The sequence below is a fragment of the Ornithorhynchus anatinus genome, chromosome 3 (assembly GCF_004115215.2).
Source record: "Ornithorhynchus anatinus isolate Pmale09 chromosome 3, mOrnAna1.pri.v4, whole genome shotgun sequence".
NCBI lineage: Eukaryota > Metazoa > Chordata > Mammalia > Monotremata > Ornithorhynchidae > Ornithorhynchus > Ornithorhynchus anatinus.
In genome coordinates this window covers 94,769,854-94,789,007 of record NC_041730.1, presented here as the reverse complement: position 1 = coordinate 94,789,007, position 19,154 = coordinate 94,769,854, and the positions used below count along the sequence as shown (strand labels likewise).

The 19,154-nt window shown below is 44.0% G+C and overlaps 1 protein-coding gene across 4 annotated transcripts in view; it reads right to left on the bottom strand.

Annotated features, from left to right (window-relative positions):
* Positions 1-19,154, bottom strand: part of SHLD2 (shieldin complex subunit 2) — a 93,709-nt gene that overhangs the window by 19,422 nt on the left and 55,133 nt on the right. For all 4 annotated transcript variants that reach the window (XM_029061405.2, XM_039911534.1, XM_039911535.1 and 1 more), the window contains one exon: positions 3,198-3,404. In XM_029061405.2, the coding sequence (XP_028917238.1) occupies positions 3,198-3,404 (207 nt within the window). The remainder of the gene's footprint in view (positions 1-3,197; positions 3,405-19,154) is intronic.

Genomic DNA, 19,154 nt, shown 5'->3' with positions numbered 1-19,154 from the left:
TCTCCCTCTCTCTTTCTTTCTCTTGCTCCTCTCTCTCTCTTCCTCCCTCTCTCCATCTTTCTCCTCTTTGGGTATGTTTCAGTCTCTCACTATTAGCAATGGCATTTACTGAACAGTTTCAGTGCCCAGGTCTTTGGGAAACCTAAAGAACTGTAGCATACAATCTCTGTACTAAAGGAGTGAACCCTCTACCCTCTAATGGGGGAAGACAAGTGTTCATAACTGGAAGATATGCAATACTTGACAACATCAAAAGGCTAGATATAGACACTAGTAGAAATGTAAATCAATAGCAAATAAATTCACAAAGGTGCTAGGGTGGCCGAGAGGATGATATGACTGAAAAGGGGAGGGGATTAATCAGGGATGCCTCGAGGAAGAGGTGACTTTTTACAAGTCAGAAGGACCTGGGTTCTAATTCTAGCTCTGCCACTTGTCTGCGGTGTGATATTAGGCAAGTCACTTAACTTTTCTGTCCCTTAGTTACCTCATTTGTAAAATGGGGATTATGATTGTGAGTCCTCTGTGGACTATGGTCAGTGTCCAACTTGATTACTCCAGCGCTTAGTGCAGTGCCTAGCACATAGGAGCGCTTAACAGATACCATAGAAACAAAAAAAACCAAACAAAAAAACTAGGTAAGAGGGAGCCAGGTAAGGTGGAGAGCCTTGGAACCCCCATTTTTAAAATGAAAAACTGGCACCTGTATTTTCAATAGTAATTAGGGGAAAATTTTCCATCCATGGCTATTGTTAATCATATGACTGCCAGTTACCAAATCTAAATCTAGTCTTCAGATTCTGCTTGATTCATCCTAATTTTATCAGGAAATTAGCTGTCTAGTAGACAGAACAATGTTAGTAATGGAAGATATTTCCCCTTGATATTGCATGGCTTTATCTTAAGAACTATTTCGCTATCTTATTCACTCATCAGGCCAAATGCTAGCAATAACTAGCCTGGGCATATGAATGTGTTGCCTTGTTCTCTCCTTAAGTAGCTTCAGCCAAATGCAATTATGGCCAAGACGGCACATAATTTGGAAGATCGGCCGAGGCCTCTTACCTGCTCACATCTTGTCCATAACAACTCACTTGGAGTGATTTTTCAGTCTCAAACAGGATTGTGCCCAATACCTGCTCAGAAGGAGGTGGAAGACAAGATTTGGAAGAGGAAATGTGTTTGGCTAGGTGATGTGTTTTTGAAAATTTCTGTTCATCAGAGATGCCTTTCTATTGAAACCTCTCTGAATTGGGGGAGTTTATTTTCAAATACGTTAAAAGGCTCAGAGCAAATTTTGGGGCCACTTAGGAAAAATGAGAATTAGTAAACAGAAGTGACTTTATGAATATGAAGTTTCTCAAAAGACCTTTGATGTTAGCTAATGTTTTTGTTAACTTTTTTTGGATAATGGCTATACACCTGGCATTATACAAAATGCTGTTTTAACTATTCATTACAAATGTGTCTAGTTATTTTCCCATTAGAGCAAAAGCTTCCTAAGGCACAGACCATGGCTTCAACTTTATGGCATATTTTTCAAGTGGCTAGTTAGGTACTTAACCAAGGCTGTTGATATTGATGCTGAGAGAGAACAATGCATCATCTTCTCATCGATGAGTGAGTCCATTCAAACTTTCCTGAGGTAAAAGGAGGACAGCTTCCTTGCTGATCTCCCTGCCTCCTGTCTCTCCCAACTCCAGATCTGCTGACAGGATCATTTGCTACAAAACCATGCAGTCCATATTTCCCCACTCCTCAAGAACCTCCGGTGGTTGTCCATCCACCTCCGCATCAAACAGAAACTCCTTAATCATTGGCTTTAAAGCACTCAATCACCTTGCCCCTTCCTATTTTACCTCACTGAATTCCTACCTCAACCCAACATGCTCACTTTGCTCCTCTAACACCAACTTGCTCACTGTACCTCAATCTCATCTATCTTGCTGCCAACCTCTTGCCCACGTCCTCCCTCTGGCCTGGAACTCCCTCCTCCTTCATATCCAACAGACCATCACTCTCCCCACCTTCAAAGCCTTATTAAAAGCATATCCCCTCCAATGGCCTTCCCCAACTAAGCCCATTTCCCCTGCTCCCTCTTCTGCCTTGCACTTAGATTTTTACCCTTTATTTACCCCTCCCTCAGCCCCACAACACTTATGTACCTATCTGTAATTTATTTTAATGTCTTTCTCCCCTTCTACACTGTAAGCGCCCGGTGGGCAGGAAATCTATCTACCAGTCGATCAATGAATGATATTTATTGAACATTTACTATGTGTAGAGCATGTACTAAGTGCTTGGGAGAGCACAATACAACAGAATTGGAAGACATTTTCCCTGTCCATAATGAGCTTACAGTCTAGAGGGGAAGATAGACATTAATATGAATAAATAAATAATTTATAGTATATAATTTAAAGATATGTACATAAGTGTTGTGGAGGTGGGGGAGGGGCAGATATCAAATGTCCAAAAGTCACAGATTCAGGTGCACAGATGACGCAGAAGGGAGAGCAAGCCAGGGAAAAGAAGGCTTAATCAGGGAAGGCTGCTGTATTGTACTCTCCTGAGCATAAAGAACAGTGCTCTGCACACAGTAAACACTCAATAAACACGATTTATGGATTGATGTAGTCTATTCAGAATTGGTTCCATTTCACACCAATTATTCATTCATTCATTCATTCAATCGTATTTATTGAGCGCTTACTGTGTGCAGAGCACTGTTCTAAGAGCTTGGAAAGTACAATTCAGCAATAGATAGAGACGATCCCTACCCAACAATGGGCTCACAGTCTAGAAGGGGAGAAACAGACAACAAAACAAAACAAGTAGACCGGCATCAATATCATCAAAATAAATTAATAGAATTATAGATATATGCACATCATTAATAAAATAGAATAATAAACATGTACATATGTACACAAGGGCGGGGGGGGTAGAGCAGAGGGAGGGAGGCGGGGCGATGGGGCGGGGAAGAGGAGCCGAGGAAAAAGGAAGCTCTGTCTGGGAAGTCCTCCTGGAGGAGGTGAGCTTTCAGTAGGGCTTTGAAGGGGGGAAGTGAGCTAGTTTGGGGGGATGTGAGGAGGGAAGGCATTCCAGGACAGAGGGCAGTCAGTTTCTATTCCATAATTACACCACTCACTTATTTACACTCTTGGATAACAATGGATTGCATAGAAAATTCTTACCTGAACGTTTCTCCTCCAGGTGGGTTGAAATGTCTGAGATTTTCACAATGTTCTTTTCATTTTTTTGGAATTTTGCCTTAAATTCAACTGCCCTTTTATCATCATCAAACAGGCACTCACATGAGGACCACGGGGTCGTATGTAATTCTAATTCTCCTGAGATAGAATTGCACTGAGCAAGGAGATACTTAAATTCCCAAATGTGATCTTAAAAACAAGCACAAAAAAAAGCCAACAGAAAATGAGAAATCGTGGAATCTGTTGTCATTCTGGAAAGCCATTTCTATCTCTGAACTAAGAAAGCCACAAGGTTAATTAGAACACCAAAGTAAGTCTGTAAACAGTTTCCAGCAAAAGGGTTTGTTCTTTAAACACTTTTTGTTCTACTGAACAATTCTAGTTCAACTGAACTATTTACCACAAGGATACATAGGTCTTCTTTAATCATAGGTGTTTTCATTAGTGATTTGGGGCATGCAGGAAGAATGTAATATTTTAAAACAGATTGGAGTATTTAACCTTTGACACTCAACCATATTTCTTAGCTATCGTTTAGGTAGCTGTCTGCCTGACTTACTGCCCTTATCCAATTTTCAGTAAGTAATGAAAAAATTACCCTCCTATTCAGAAAGAGCTTTTTATTAGAATAAGGTAAACATACCTAGGGGTAAATCTGGTTTGGTGGTCACTTAGGGTGTTTAGCTTTGAAATGTCAAAATAAGAAATAATTGAATTTGGAAGATTACAGAACTTTGTTTATGAAAACACTGACAGAAGGTGTAGCAGGAAAAGATCCTTGGGAGTTATATGTCCACTTGAGCAATGGGAAGAACCAGTGTTTTGGTTTTCAATTACAGTTATTTTATTAAGTTTTCCTCCATCTCCTTTACATCTCAGATGAAACTTTGAAGGACACTCTTAGAAACATTCCATGAAGCTGAATTGTATAATTCATTAGAACTGTGCTCTGCGCATAGTAAGTGCTCAATAAATACAATTGATTGATTGACTAAAATGGATACTTACTTACACAGTGATGCATTGATTTTTGAACCTGACATTTCAGACAGAAGAGGGACTTATTTTTCAACTATTTTTCACTAATACAGTTTAAAATTTTAAAATTTATGCCAACGGAAGCATGAGGATCATCACATCAACGTAGTTCAGGAAAATCCTCAAATTTGTATTTCAAGTCACTGTTTCCTCTCACAACTGTGGTTCATTTGATGGCATCAATTCATTTTCCAGAAGTATGAGAGACCAGTATAGGAGGCAGAAATCATTTTTGTAGAGATATTTGTTTAGGAACACTGTTTTAACAATCAGAACAATGAGAAGCACCAGGCATAGTGGATAGAGCATGGGTCTGGACATCAGAAGGTCATGGGTTCTAATCCTGCCTCTGCCACTTGTCTGCTTTGCGACCTTGGGCAAGTCACTTACACATCTCTGGGCCTCAGTTACTTCATCTGTAAAATGGGGATTGAAACTGTGAGCCCTACATGGGACAGGGACTTTGTGCATCCTGGTTTGTTTGTATCTGCCATAGTGCTTAGTACAGTGCCTGGCACGGTAAGCACTTAACAAATATCATTATTATTATTATAATCCTGCAGAAAATGCACCTCGGAGATGAGTGGATCCTCACTCAGAGCTCTAAAACCTGGCTCCCAAAAGAGAAAGGCAGCTAAGTGTCAGCTAAATCCAGGGACCCAGACAAAGAATATCGTAGCCACCTGCGACCTGTTTTCTTTGATGGTTTTTTAAAATGGGAATTAAGAAAGCATTGGGGCATTTTGGAAAAAAAAAGAGAAATAAATCCACTTGGCTGAACAGCTTGGCAGCTTCCCTTGTATTTCACCGCTCCAGCTGAGTCAGGCATTCCGTCACTGAAAGTCCCTCTGCTCAAGGTATATGCAGCTCTCTCCACATTGTTATTTAATTTGCTTTCCTGACTTTATTTGGCTACCAGTACGACATACCTACTAGGAGAAAAACAGCCCTACCAAACTACCCAGCTTTCCTCCCAAGTTTTTGAGGGTTTTTTGTATGGTCTAAATCAGCCTTGCAAAACTTTGGCAAATGCTTTCAAAATAATAACGATGGTATTTAAGCGCTTACTATGTGCCAAACACTGTTCTGAGCACTGGGATACATATAAGGCAATCAGATTGTCCCATGTGGGGCTCACACTCTCAATTGATTAGACTGTAAGCCCGTCAAACGGCAGGGACTGTCTCTATCTGTTGCCGACTTGTTCATTCCAAGCGCTTAGTACAGTGCTCTGCACATAGTAAGCGCTCAATAAATACTATTGAATGAATGAATCCCCTTTTTACAGATGAGCTAACTGAGGCACAGAGAAGTTAAGTGACTTGCCCAAAGTCACCCAGCTGATAAGTGGCCCCATAAATACTCCTGAATACCCTAGGCACTCTTTCCTCAACGTCACTGAACTGATTTTCCTCACTGAGTGTGTGGAATTGGAATGGACAGTATCCGGCCTTGGTAATGAACAGTTAAAGCTTGTGTTGTTTCCTAGGCTACTTTCCCTCTTCCTGTAACAGTGTTTGGAATTAGACTATGAGTCACCATGAAGGAGTCATAATGTTTTATCACCATCAGCATCTGTGTGATTCCAGGCAGTATGAATTCATAAATATTGGTTTTAGCTGGGCTACTTTACATGCAGTCTGCAGTAGTGTTAAAGTAATATACATATATTTGTCATAGGACAATTCATGTTGCATTAAATCTTCTATGGAAGACAATTATTCAGGGAGGAAGCCTAGGCTGAAAGCTTACTATATGTTTTCTTCAGAAGCAGTGAGAAAGCTTAATTCATGTCAGTCATCCACCCACCATCAGTATTTTGACTGGGACCATATGTTGCCTACATTTGCATGAGGCATTGGCTCTGAATTAAATCCACACAGCTTGCCTGCACCAGTTAGGCAAAACAGTAATATATTCTCAGCTGAACTTCAAATGTTGGGCTCCCCATGTTTCTCTTTCATTCATTCCTGCATTCAATAGTGCTTACTATGTGCAGAGCACCGGACTAAGCGGTTGGAATGGACAAATCCGCAATAGATAGAGATAGAGACAGTCACTGCCCAATGACGGGCTTACAGTCTAATCCGGGGAGACAGCCAGACAGAAACAATATCCATAAATAGAACCAAGGGGATGAACATCTCATTAAAACAATAGCAATAAATAGAATCAAGGTGATGTACATCTCATTAACAAAATAAATAGGGTAATGAAAATATATACAATTGAGCGAACGAGCACAGTGTTGAGAGGAGGGGAAGGGAGAGGGGGAGGGAGCAGAGGGAAAGGGGGGAAAAGGGGGCTTAGCTGAGGGGACGTGGGGGGGGTAGAGGGGGAGCAGAAGGAGCAGAGGGAAAAGGGGAAGCTCAGTCTGGGAAGGTCTCTTGGAGGAGGTGAGCTCTCAGTAGGGCTTTGAAGAGGGGGAGAGAATCAGTTTGGCAGAGGTGAGGAAGGAGGGCATTCCAGGACCACTGGGGGACGTGGCTCAGGGGTCGATGGCGGGATAGGCGAGAACGGGGGATGGTGAGGAGCTGGGCGGCAGAGGAGCAGAGCGGGTGGGGTGGGCAGTGGAAAGAGAGAAGGGAGGAGAGGTAAGAGGGGCAAGGTGATGGACAGCCTTGAAGCCTAGAGTGAGAAGTTTTTGTTTCGTGCGGAGGTCGATAGGCAACCACTGGAGGTTTTTAAGAAGGAGAGTGACATGCCCAGAGTGTTTCTGCAGGAAGATGAGCCAGGCAGCGGAGTGAAGAATAGACTGGAGCGGGGAGAGACGGGAGGAAGGGAGATCAGAGAGAAGGCTGACACAGTAATCCAGCCGGGATATTATGAGAGCCTGTAACAGTAAGATAGCCGTTTGGGTGGAGAGGAAAGGGCGGATCTTGGCGAGATTATAAAGGTGAGACCGGCAGGCTTCGGTGACGGATCGGATGTGTGGGGTGAACGAGAGAGCCGAGTCAAAGATGACACCGAGGTTGCGGGCCTGAGAGACGGGAAGGATGGTCGTACCGTCCACAGTGATAGGGAAGTCAGGAAGAGGACGGGGCTTGGGAGGGAAGATGAGGAGCTCAGTTTTGGCCATGTTGAGTTTTAGGCGGCGGGCAGACATCCAGGTAAAGACGTCTTGGAGGCAGGAGGAGATATGAGCCTGAAGGGAGGGGGAGAGGATGGGGCAGAGATGTAGATCTGTGTGTCATCTGCATAGAGATGATAGTTGAAGCCGTGAAAGTGAATGAGTTCACTGAGGGAGTGAGTGTAGATGGAGAACAGAAGAGGGCCAAGAACTGACCCTTGAGGAACCCCAATAGTTAGAGGATGGGAGGGGGAGGAGGAGCCTGTGAAGGAGACCGAAAATGAATGGCCAGAGAGATAAGAGGAGAACCGGGAGAGGACAGAGTCCGTGAAGCCAAGGTGAGATAAAGTGTGGGGGAGAAGGGGATGGTCAAGAGTGTCAAAGGCAGCTGAGAGGTCAAGGAGGATTAGGATAGAGTAGTAATCAGGTTGGACACAGTCCCTGTCCCACGTGGGGCTCACATTCTTAATCCCCATTTTACAGATGAGGGAACTGAGGCTCCGAGAAGTGAAGTGACTTGCCCAAGGTCACACAGCAGACATGTGGCGAAGCCAGGATTAGAGTCCAGGTCCTCCTGACTCACAGGCCCATGCTCCATCCACTAAACCACACTGTTTCTCTATAGAACACCAGGATTGGCAGACATCCCCTGCCGATAATGATCAAGACTGATGGTGAGATTTCCCCTGCCAATAACGATCAAGACTGATGAGATTTTAACCCTGTGGGCTGATGATCCTTTTGCCACAACCACGTATAGGAAAGGTATGGCTTGCACGTTGTTGCTTTTGCATCCCAAAATTGAGTCTAGCTTGGGTGTGATGGGCCATTTTTAGCAGGCATTTTTTTTTCTAGCTTCCTTCCCCTTTTAGGAAGAGCAGTGTGTTCCCAAATAGCTGTTTAGCTATCCATTGAGATCCAAACAGGACTGCTGCCTTTTTGGTAATGTAGTGACTGGTGCCCCGGTCTGTCTATTCTGCACGGGACTTGCTTTCCTGACCAGAAGGGAAATTTCTGAGAGCGAGCTTTCCTGTTTGTATGTTGGCTGGCCAAGAGGTCGGGCCCTATCCCAGAAGGGAAGCTTAGAGCTGCTGTGTAAGTTTCTGGGCCAAAGGGACAGTGTGGTTGCAAGACCGATACTATCTGAAGAGGGAGGGCCTGGGAAAAACAACTCAGGATGGGTTTGGGCAGGGGAGGAAACTCTCCATCACACTCGCTTTGAAGGATGACAGATTTTGACCACCTCGTCAAATCCTACAATGCCAGTGGACATTAATTTCTGTAAAATAAGCCAATACGGTTTGATATTTAATAATAATAATGGTAAAATAATAGTATTTGCTAAGCGCTATGTTCCAGGCACTGTATTAAACGCTGGGGTAGATACAAGCAAATGGCGTCGGACACAATCCCTGTCCCACGTGGGGCTCACAGCTTCAATCCCCATTTTACAGAAGATGTAACTGAGGCATAGAGAAGCAAAGTGACTTGCCCAAGGTGACACAGCAGACAAGTGGCGGAACTGGGATTAGAACCCATGACCTTCTGACTCCCTGGTCCGTGCTCTATCTGCTATGCCATGACAACAGGTTTATTGTGTTTCTTACAGTATAACTGGAAGTAGCATGGCCCGAGAAGCAGTGTGGCCTAGTGGATAGAGCACTGGCCTAGGAATCAGAGGGATCTGGATTCTAATCCCAGCTCTGCCACTTGCCTGCTGTGTGACTTTGGGCAAGTCACTTACTTTCTCTGGGTCTCAGTTATCTCATCTGGAAAATAGGGATTAAGATCTTGACCCAATGTATGACATGGACTGTGTTCAACCTGATTAGCTTATATCTACCCCAGCACTCACCACACATAGTAAGTGCCTAACAAATGCCATTAAAAAAAAATACAAATGCCATTAAAAAAAAAAAAAACAAACCCAGAGCAAAGCAGTCTGATTATAACAAGTTTTGTTAATTGAGCCTTTTGCAGAGTGATACCTCAGAATCATCAATCATTGGTATTTATTGAGTGCTTATTACGTGAAGAGCACTGTACGAAACACTTGGGAGAGTACAATACATCAGAGTTATCGGACACATTCCCTGCCCACAACAAGCTTACAGTCTAGAGGACTGTCTTTTTCATTCAAAGGTGGACCTACTAAATGGTGAAGTTTGTCTCTGGATGCAAACATGGATGAAAAGGCCAATACAAGGTCTATAGTTTGGACTACCCCTGATACTCACCCATGCTGTTTGCAGTTCCTAGCAGTTTTTGCCTCTTTGCTGGATAATCTTATAGAGGTTCTCGCTCATCAATCAATCAGTAGTATTTACTGAGTGAGTATAGTGCTCTGCACAGAGTAAGAAGTGATGGGGAGAGAATACTAAAAAGCATTGCTTCTTAATCTCTATCTCCTCCCCTGTTCTCTCTCCCTCCCTCCAGGTTCGCATCTCCTTCTGCCTTCAGGACAACTCTACTTGGATGTCTTCCCATCACCTAAAACTCAACATGTCCAAGACAGAGCTCCTTATCTTCCCTCCCAAACCCTGTCCTCTCCCTGTCTTTCCCATCACTGTGGACGGCACAACCATCCTACCCGTCTCACAAGCCCGCAAACTTGATGTCATGGGTTCTAATCTCAGCTCTGCCACTTGCCTGCTGTGTCACCTTCGGTAAGTCACTTCACCTCTCTGGGCCTCAGTTACTTCATCTGTAAAATGGGGATTAAGACTCTGAGCCCATGGGACAGGGACCATGTCCAGCTCAATTTGCTTGTATCCACCCAGCGCTTAGTTCAGTGCCTGGCACATAGTAAGCACTTAACAAATACCATCGTTATTATTAGTCCATGGGACAATGTCTTACTGGACTAACACGTTATTAACTACTTCACTATTTTCATTTAACGTTTTAGTTGGTTTACTAAAGACAGCTCAAGCACCACTCTGTTTACGTTTGTAACATTTTTATGGTTCATGTGAAAAAATTCCACCTAAAAGTGGTTTAGTTAAAGAATACAATAAAAGTTACCATGCTTGAGGGATCTAGGTCATCTTTAGTTTGAGATGCAGAAGACTTAACAGGACACTCCACATATTCATAGGCTCGGTCTTGATGTGCAGGAACTGAGTTAGTCTGGCTTCCAATGGGTATCTCAGGTGACTAGTAATAATAATTATAACTGTGGTATTTGTTAAGCGCTCACTATGACCCAAGTGCTATACTAAGTGTAGATAATTGGGTTAGACATAATCCCATAGGGCTTCCAGGCTCAACTCCCATTTTACAGATAACTGAGGCACTGGTAAGTTAAGTGACTTGCCCAAGGTCACACAGGACACATGTGGCGAGACAGGATTAAAACCCCCGGCCCTGCCTCTCAGGCCCATACTCTATCCACGAGGCCACACTGCTTCTCGCGACTGCCCGTTCATTGGGCAACCTTGTGTTACGAACACTTCATCATTCTCTTGGGACGGCTGTGTTTTCTAAACCTCAGCCGGGTGAAAAACATAAAGCTTTGCTTTCTTGCTTCCACGCTTTCTAAGTCCACTTCTCTCATTACTGAGAAAACCACAACCCCAATTAAATGGAATTACAGAAGAAAACCATCGTAAGCCAGGATATACTGGTGAGTGTTTGACATTTGGAACCTTTGCAATCTCTCAGTAGAATTTAAACAGCTTTCAAATATAGGCGTTTCACTAAGCTCCTTGAACACTCATTACAAAACCGTTAAGCACATTAAGCTTCTTCAGGACCTTGGTCTGGAAAGAGTTACAAATGTCCTTCGGTTCTTAAGGAAGCAGACTAGAAACTTTAACGTTTTTAAAAAGAAGTCATCACATGACTTTTTGCTAAAACTAGGGCCCATCACTGTCTACTTTTCTCTCAAATATGAATCATGGTTTATTACAACCCAACAAATCCTCAATAATTTTGATTAGAAGGGAGAAAAAAAAACCCAAGGAGCTGCACCATCTCTCCTGACAGCATGGCTATGAGGAGCACGGGCCTGGGAGACACAGGACCTGGATTCTAATCTCGACTCCACTACTCTCTGCTTGTGACTTTGGGCAAGTCACTTAACTTCTCCGTGCCTCACTTTCCTCATCTGTAAAATGGAAGTTAAATACCTGCTGTCCCTCCTATTTGGATTCTAAACCCCATGTGGGTCAGGGACGGTATCTGACCCGATTAACTTGTATCCACTCCATTGCTCAGAACAGTACTTGACACATTGTGGACCCTTACCAAATACTTATCATTATTTGTCCCCGCTCTCGATCACACCTGGAGAGTTTCCAGTCCTCTACCAGTCTCGGCTGCGGGAGAGAGAGCCAAGCAGAGGCCTAACCATTCCACTCCTAGCTTGGCCAGTGGCTAGCGAGTGGCAGGCAATCTGCTACAAGTCAAAACTCACCCGTGCTGGGCAGCAGAGGCAGGGGAGAGAGTCGAGGGTGGAGATTCAGGTTTACTGCACGGAAAGAGGTGATGGTAAACTGCTTCCGGGTTTTTATCAAGGAAATTCTACGGATCCACTACCAGAACGATTGCAGATAATAATAATAATAATAATGTTGGTATTTGTTAAGCGCTTACTATGTGCAGAGCACTGTTCTAAGCGCTGGGGTAGCCACAGGGTACAGGGTACAGATGGAGGCGGGGTGTTCTGGGAGTCGCTATGCATTGGAGGCGACTCCACAGCATAAGACAAAACTCCAGAGTTTAGAACAGTGCCTGACATATAGTAAGCACTTAGCAAATACCCTAATACTAATTCCCCGAGCACTCCTCCAGGCCGGACACCTTGGGTGGAAGAAGACTTGTTCCTAGGGATGCAGAGTGTGCTAACTGTGCCTGGCTTGGTGATGTTGCTCTCTGGGACTGCTGAAGAAATGCCTGCAGAGTGATATGGGCAGGGTAGGAGCAGCTCTACCCTGGGAGTCAGAAGGACCTGGGTTCTAATTCTGGCTCCACCACTTGTCAGCTGTGTCACCTTGGGCAAGTCACTTCACTTCTCTGTGCCGTCACTTCACTTCTCTGTGCCTCCTTTCTCTTTTCTGTAAAACGGCGACTAAGAGTGTGAGCCCCATGTGGGACAGGAACTGTGTCCAAACCGATGAACTTGTACCTACCCCAGTGTTTAGAACAGTGCTTGGCACACAGTGCTTAACAAGTACAATAATAATAATTATATATTGCAATATATGTGATATAATAATAATTATTGCCTACTGATTTGTTTATGGGGAGAAATGTAGGAGGAATAGGAGGAGTCACAGTATTTGCTGAGCATCTACTGACCACAATGCACTGTACGGGAGCTTGGGAAAGGTTCACCTTTCTGGAAAGTCACACCAGCAGTTCCAGGCAAGGCTCTGTTGTTGGACTTTATAGTAATTAATAACTGTGAGCTTATTATGTGCCAGACATCACACTGAGAGCTGGGATGGAAACAAGCAAGTTGGGTTGGACACAGTCCTGGTCCCATATGGGGCTCATGGTGTAAATCACTATTTTACAGATGAAGGAACTGAGGGGCAGAGAAGTGAAGTGACTTAGCCAAGGTCATTCAGCTGACAAGTGGCGGAGCCGGGATTAGAATCCAGGTCGTTCTGACTCCCAGGCCCGTGCCCTATCCACTGGGCCACGCCACTTCTCATACCTCTGCTCCGTGTTTATTCCCCAGAAATTTCCTCCCATTTGGCTGCATTCCGAGTTGCAGCTCCCTTGCCAGGTTGCGCTCTGTGTCCGTTCCCAACCTCCCTTGAGATTTCCCTCAGGATGGGAGGCAGCAGGAGAGTCAGACTCTCCCCGTCTCCTGCCTCGGCTCCCTTTCTGGGCTCCGGGAGACCCATTTTTAAGAATCTTCTGAGAAGTCAGATGAGGGAAGGGAGCGCGCCAGAATCAGCAACAGGAGCCATCACCGGCCATCTACTCTTAGGGGTGAAGCGAGGAGGCCCCAAATACAGAGCTGGAGTCCTGCCTGGGCAGAGGTAGCTATAGTGATTTTATTTCAAGGGAAATAAATAAATCAATGAGCTCATTTGGTTAGGCAGCACCCTAGTTCTCTCTCTTTGGGGCCTCCCCTCCTCACCCCCAGTATTAGATGGCTAAGCTATTCTCCCTTGAAATGAAATCACTATGGCCACCTCTTCCCAGGCCATCTCCATGAGACAAAAGGGCGGGAATGGTTGTGGAACACAGGGGTGGAGAGCCCAGTTCAATTGTTTTTATTGAAAATGCTTCGATTTGAGGAAAAGGCAATTTTCCCTTCTCAAGATGCAATTCAGTGAAAATTGGAAAAAGTGGATTTATGCTGCTTCTTCTCTAACGTATCCTCCCCTAGAACTTAATACCTGGGAATTTTTTGTAAAAGTGACTTCAACGTGAAGGACCCTAGAAAAATAACTCAGGTGTACTTCATAGCAGTTGTGACCTACGTTGGTGTTTAGCATGTAACGGCTCCCGTGTCTAGCGGTTCATTTTGGGATTAACATTCAGTTTGCCTATCAGTGATGGATGTTTGTCCGATTGGGAAATCGGACTTATCGCAAAGTCTACGCATAGCCTTTTAATGATTAAATAAGAGGGAGCTGATCTTTGGTAAAATATTTGCAGCATGTAAATTGACCTTTTGAAGGTCACCTTAACTCTTTGGGGACAGGAGAATGTTATAGAGTGCACAGGAGTATCAATTTACTAAAAGATATCTTAGTGGCTTTAATCTATCAATCGGTGTTATTTGAGAGCATTCTGTGTGTAGGGCACTGAATTAAGTACTTGGAAAAGCACAGCTAAAAAGAGGTTGTAACGATGATCCCTACCCACAAGGAATTTACAATCTACTGGGGAACACAGACACTGAAATAAATTACAGATCGGGAAAATATTAGAGTATAGAGATATGTACATAAGTCCTGTGGGGCTGGGTGAGTATCAAAGTGCTTAAGGGGCACATTCCCATGTGCATATCTAATGCAGAGAGGAGGGTGGGTCAGGGAAATGGAGGTCATGGGTTCTAATTCCGGCTCTGCCACATGTCAACTGTGTGACTTTGGACAAGTCACTTCACTTCTCTGTGCCTCAGTTCCCTCATCTGTAAAATGGGGCTTGAAGCTGACAGTCCCATGTGGGACAAGACCTGTATCCAACCTGATTAACTTGTATCTACCCCAGTATTTAGAACAGTGCGTGGCACATAGTAAGTGGTTAACAAGTGCTGTAATTATTATTATTACCATTATGGCTTAATCGGGGAAGGCCTCTTGGAGGAGATGTGATTTTAAGAGGGTTTTGAAGGTGGAGAGACTAGTGGACTATCAGACGGGATGCTCCTTTACCTAGGGTGCAATTTTAATCACCTATATATTCTGGCCAAATAGGAATATGCAGACGGTTTTGAAACTCTGACTTCGATACTTTAAAGTCCACTTTTTGGAAAGAAAATCGAGCCCCATGTGGAACAGGGACTGTATCCAATCTGACTGCCTTATAGCTTAGCCCAGGGCTTGCCACATAGTAAGCACTTATATAGCACTATTATAATTATTTCTTCTAATTTGCACTTGTGGTTATGCATCTGTGCAATAAGCCCAGTTTGAGCAGATCAAGGATGGTTGTAGCTGGAACTTGAGAAGGTTCCAGGATTCTAGCCCCTCACTCTCCTGCAATGTCACTTGACTACGGCTGCGGCAAACTACAAATGGTCATTCTTTCTTCGTCCGTCAGCAAACACTTTTCAGCAAAGATATTGGTTCACTGGCATTGTGCCTCAGTGAGACTGAGCGAACATAGTTGGAGACTAAACTTCAGATCAGCTTTATGCTGTTGAATGAATGGGTCCCCTTGTGAACTCTAGCCGTGACAGGTCATCTATGAATTACTGATTTAGGACATCCTTTCTTTGGCCTACAGACGAAATGCCAGAGCTGGAGAAAGCTGAGATTGAAGAATGTAGCAGTGCAGCCTAGTGGATAGAGCACGGGTCTGGGAGTCAGAAGGACCTGGGTTCTAATCCTGGCTCCACCACTTGTCTGCTGTGTGACCGTGGACCAGTCACCTCACTTTTTCACCTCACTTTTCTGTGCCTCAGTTTCTTCATCTGAAAAATGGGGATTAAGACTGTGAGCCCTATGAGGGATATGGACTATGTCCAACCTGATTATCTTGTATCTACCCTAGAGCCTAGTACAGTGCCTGGCGCATAGTAAGCGCTTAATAAGTACCATAAAAAAAGTAGGGTCTGATGTTACCAAAAGCTCACCTCCTCCAAGAGACCTTCTTGGACTAAGTCCCTCCTTTCCTCTGCTCCTCCTCCCTTCCCCATTACCCCTACTCGCTCCCTCTGCTCAACCCCTCTCCACGCCTCACAGCACTTGTGTGTATATTTATACATATTTATAATTCTATTTATTTTTATTAATTACGTGTTTATATCTATAATTCTATGCATTTATATCGATGCTATTGATTCCTGTTTGCTTGTTTTGATGTCTGTCTCCCCCCTTCTAGACTGTGAGCCTGTTATGGGCAGGGATTGCCTCTATTTGTTGCTGAATTGTACTTTCCAAGCACTTAGTACAGTGCTCTGCACACAGTTAGGGCTCAATAAATAGGAGTGAATGAATGAACTACGGGGCATATTCTAGTACTTTGGTGATTGAGACCTTCTACAGTCCCAGTCTCGGTAATGGTGGGGAAGCACCACATGGAAAATTGATCCTGTTTTTTTAATGTATCAGTGGTTACTTATCCAGGCCTTGGAGCGAAAAAGACAAGCAAAGCTGAATACTGAGCAGAAAACACACTGACTTTCATCTTCTACTTAATAACCCTTCACTGATTTGGACAATTATATATACGATTTTAACACCTATGCTAACATTTGAGGATCACACAATGGTAACAATGGATCACACAGTGATAACAATTATGGGAGCAGCGTGGATCAGTGGAAAGAGCCTGGGCTTGGGAGTCAGAGGTCATGGATTCAAATCCCAGCTCTGCCACTTGTCAGCTGTGTGACTGTGGGAAGTCACTTAACTTCTCTGTGCCTCAGTGACCTCATCTGTAAACTGGGGATTAACTGTGAGCCTCATGTGGGACAACCTGATTACCCTGTATCTACCCCAGCGCTTAGAACAGTCCTCTGCACATAGTAAGCGCTTAACAAATACCAACATTATTATTATTTATTATAACGGTAATAAAAATCACTTCTGACAGGATGCTTAGTTTGCCTAACACAGGCCTACCATCAAAGGGACATAGTGTCCTAATCATTTCCAAGGGGTGTAATCCCAAGAACGCTGACTGAGTAGAATGCTTTTGAACCAGGAACACACAGAGAAACAGGACTCCATGTTATTGCCATGAGTTTCTTCAGGCAGCAGCTGCAATGGGGAACCTGTACTGGCCCAGAACCCCTTGTGAGTTGAGAGCCTATTCAATTGAACCGTATGAACCATCCATCCATGCCATGGCCTTATATACTTGCCTCGTGTATATTTGAGAGGATAGATCCTGAAAAACAGGTAAGGAGGATGCTGACTGTCAGGGCATAATGGATGGAGGGCCACCTTTTCATCATGTTGATGGAAACCAAGAGTCACCCTGTGCTCTTGCCAAACAGTCTATAAAAGACCGGGCATTTTCGAGTACGGGGCAGCCATTATAGTCACCAACATTCAGTAGGTGGTGTGTTTTCGGTGGCATCTGTGATAGCGTGGCCTAGTGGAAAGACCATGGGCCTGGGAGTTAGAGGACCTGGGTTCTAAGCCTGGCTCTTCCACTTAGCCAAGGTGAGACACCAGGAAAGTCACTTAACTTCTTTGGGCCTCAGTTTCCTCACCTATTAAATGGGGATTTAATACCTGTTCTCTCTCCTACTTAGTCTGTGAGACCCATGTGGGACAGGGACTGTGTTCGATCCCATTATCTTACGTATCCCTGCATTTAGTTCAGTGCTTGGCAAATAGTAAACACTTAACAAATACCACTGTTGTGATTTTAAACTGCGGCAGCAGAGCTGCCTGCATTTCTAGTTGGCTGGCAACCCTAGATGGAGAAGAGGCTCCTGAACTGGAAATTGAGAATACTCTGAATTCTTGTTAGAGAAAATACAAGAATCATTTGGCAAACTGCCGAAATGCTTGGCATTTCAAGATGTCTTTATGGGAGGATTTAAACTCTGTTCAGTTCTTACAGGTGTGCCCCTTGTTCTGATTCATAATCTGATTTACGCCTATCAAAAACAGACTTTGCATGTATCTGATGAGTAGCAATCAGGAAGTCTAGAGCTTCATCAGCCCACCGTTTGTTTTCCAATGCTCAAATTTTGCTTTGCACCTCTCCTTCGTTTTTGAACTTTTTTGGAACGAGATTAATTTTCATCGCAAGTTCCTAGATTGTAAACTCCTTGAGGGCAGGGATCATGTTATTATTATTATTATGGCATTTGTTAGTCTCTTACCATGTGCCAAGCACTGTTCTCAGCACTGATAGTATTTAAGCGCTTACTATGTGCCAGTCATTGTACTAAGCGCTGGGGTTGGACACAGTCCCTGTCCCATGTGAAGCTCCCAATTCTATTGTATTGCACTCTCCCAAACTCTTAATACAGTGCTCTACGCATGATAAGAGCTCAATAATACCACTGATTGATTGCTTGACCGCAAGCTCCTTGGGGGCAGCGATCAGGACTACCAACTCTGTTGAATTCTCCCAAGCGTTTTAGCAGAGTGCTCTGCACACAGTAGGTGCTCAATTAATCACCGGTGTTTGTTGAGCACTTACTATGTGCAGAACATGGTACTAAGCATTTGGGGGAGTAGAACAGAATTAGCATTGATTGACTAATGGCAATGCTGGTTGAATATTATCAGATTTGCCAGTAGATATTTTTCCCTGAATAATTCTTGTCAAACCTGTCCTGATGTTTACATTTGGCTTTGCATAGCCTTAGTTGCAGCATTAACGGCTGTATTTAGTTGCAGCCTCGACCTCACCCATTGATAAACCCAGATGAACCCCAGCTATCAATTAAATTTCCTCAATGACTGCAATTTTCCATTTATTTTACTTGACTAACACTGCTAAGTGGCTAGCTGCATTTGAGAGCAGGACTTTTGAACCAGAAGAGAGAATTGGTTGCTCGTCAGCTGATGATCCACTCAGCAAACAGCACACGCATCCCGTGGGTTTCTGAACTCCTGAAGAGCACGTGGCCAGACTATGAAGTAGTCAATATGGCCCTTAGGGTGGATGGATCTTTGTCCTTAGTTGGAAGTTGATGCAGATAATGATTTAAACCTGGCCTGACTTTTGAATAATAACGGTGGTATTTGTTAAGCGCTCACTATGTGCCAGGCACTGTACTAAGTTCTGGGGTGGATCCAAGCAAATCGGATTGGACACAGTCCCTGCCCTGCATGGGGCTCACAGTCCCAATCCCCATCTTAGAGATAAGGTAACTGAGGGCACTGAGAAGTTGACTAACTTACCCAAGGTTACTTAGAGATAAGGTAACTGAGGGCACTGAGAAGTTGACTAACTTGCCCAAGGTTAAACAGCAGACAAGAAAGTTACACAGCAGACAAGTAGCAGAGCTGGGATTAGAACCCAGGTCCTTCTGATGGCAAGTCCCACGCTCTATCCACTAGGCCACGCAAGCAAGACACTCTTGTGTTCTCCCTACCTCTGGGTCCTCCTTCCTTCCGTTTCTTTACATGCAGCCACTTTTTTATTAATGTTATTTGTCAGGCGCTTACTATGTGATAGGCACTGAATTAAACTCTGAGATATATAGAAGCTAATATGGGTGGACACGGTCT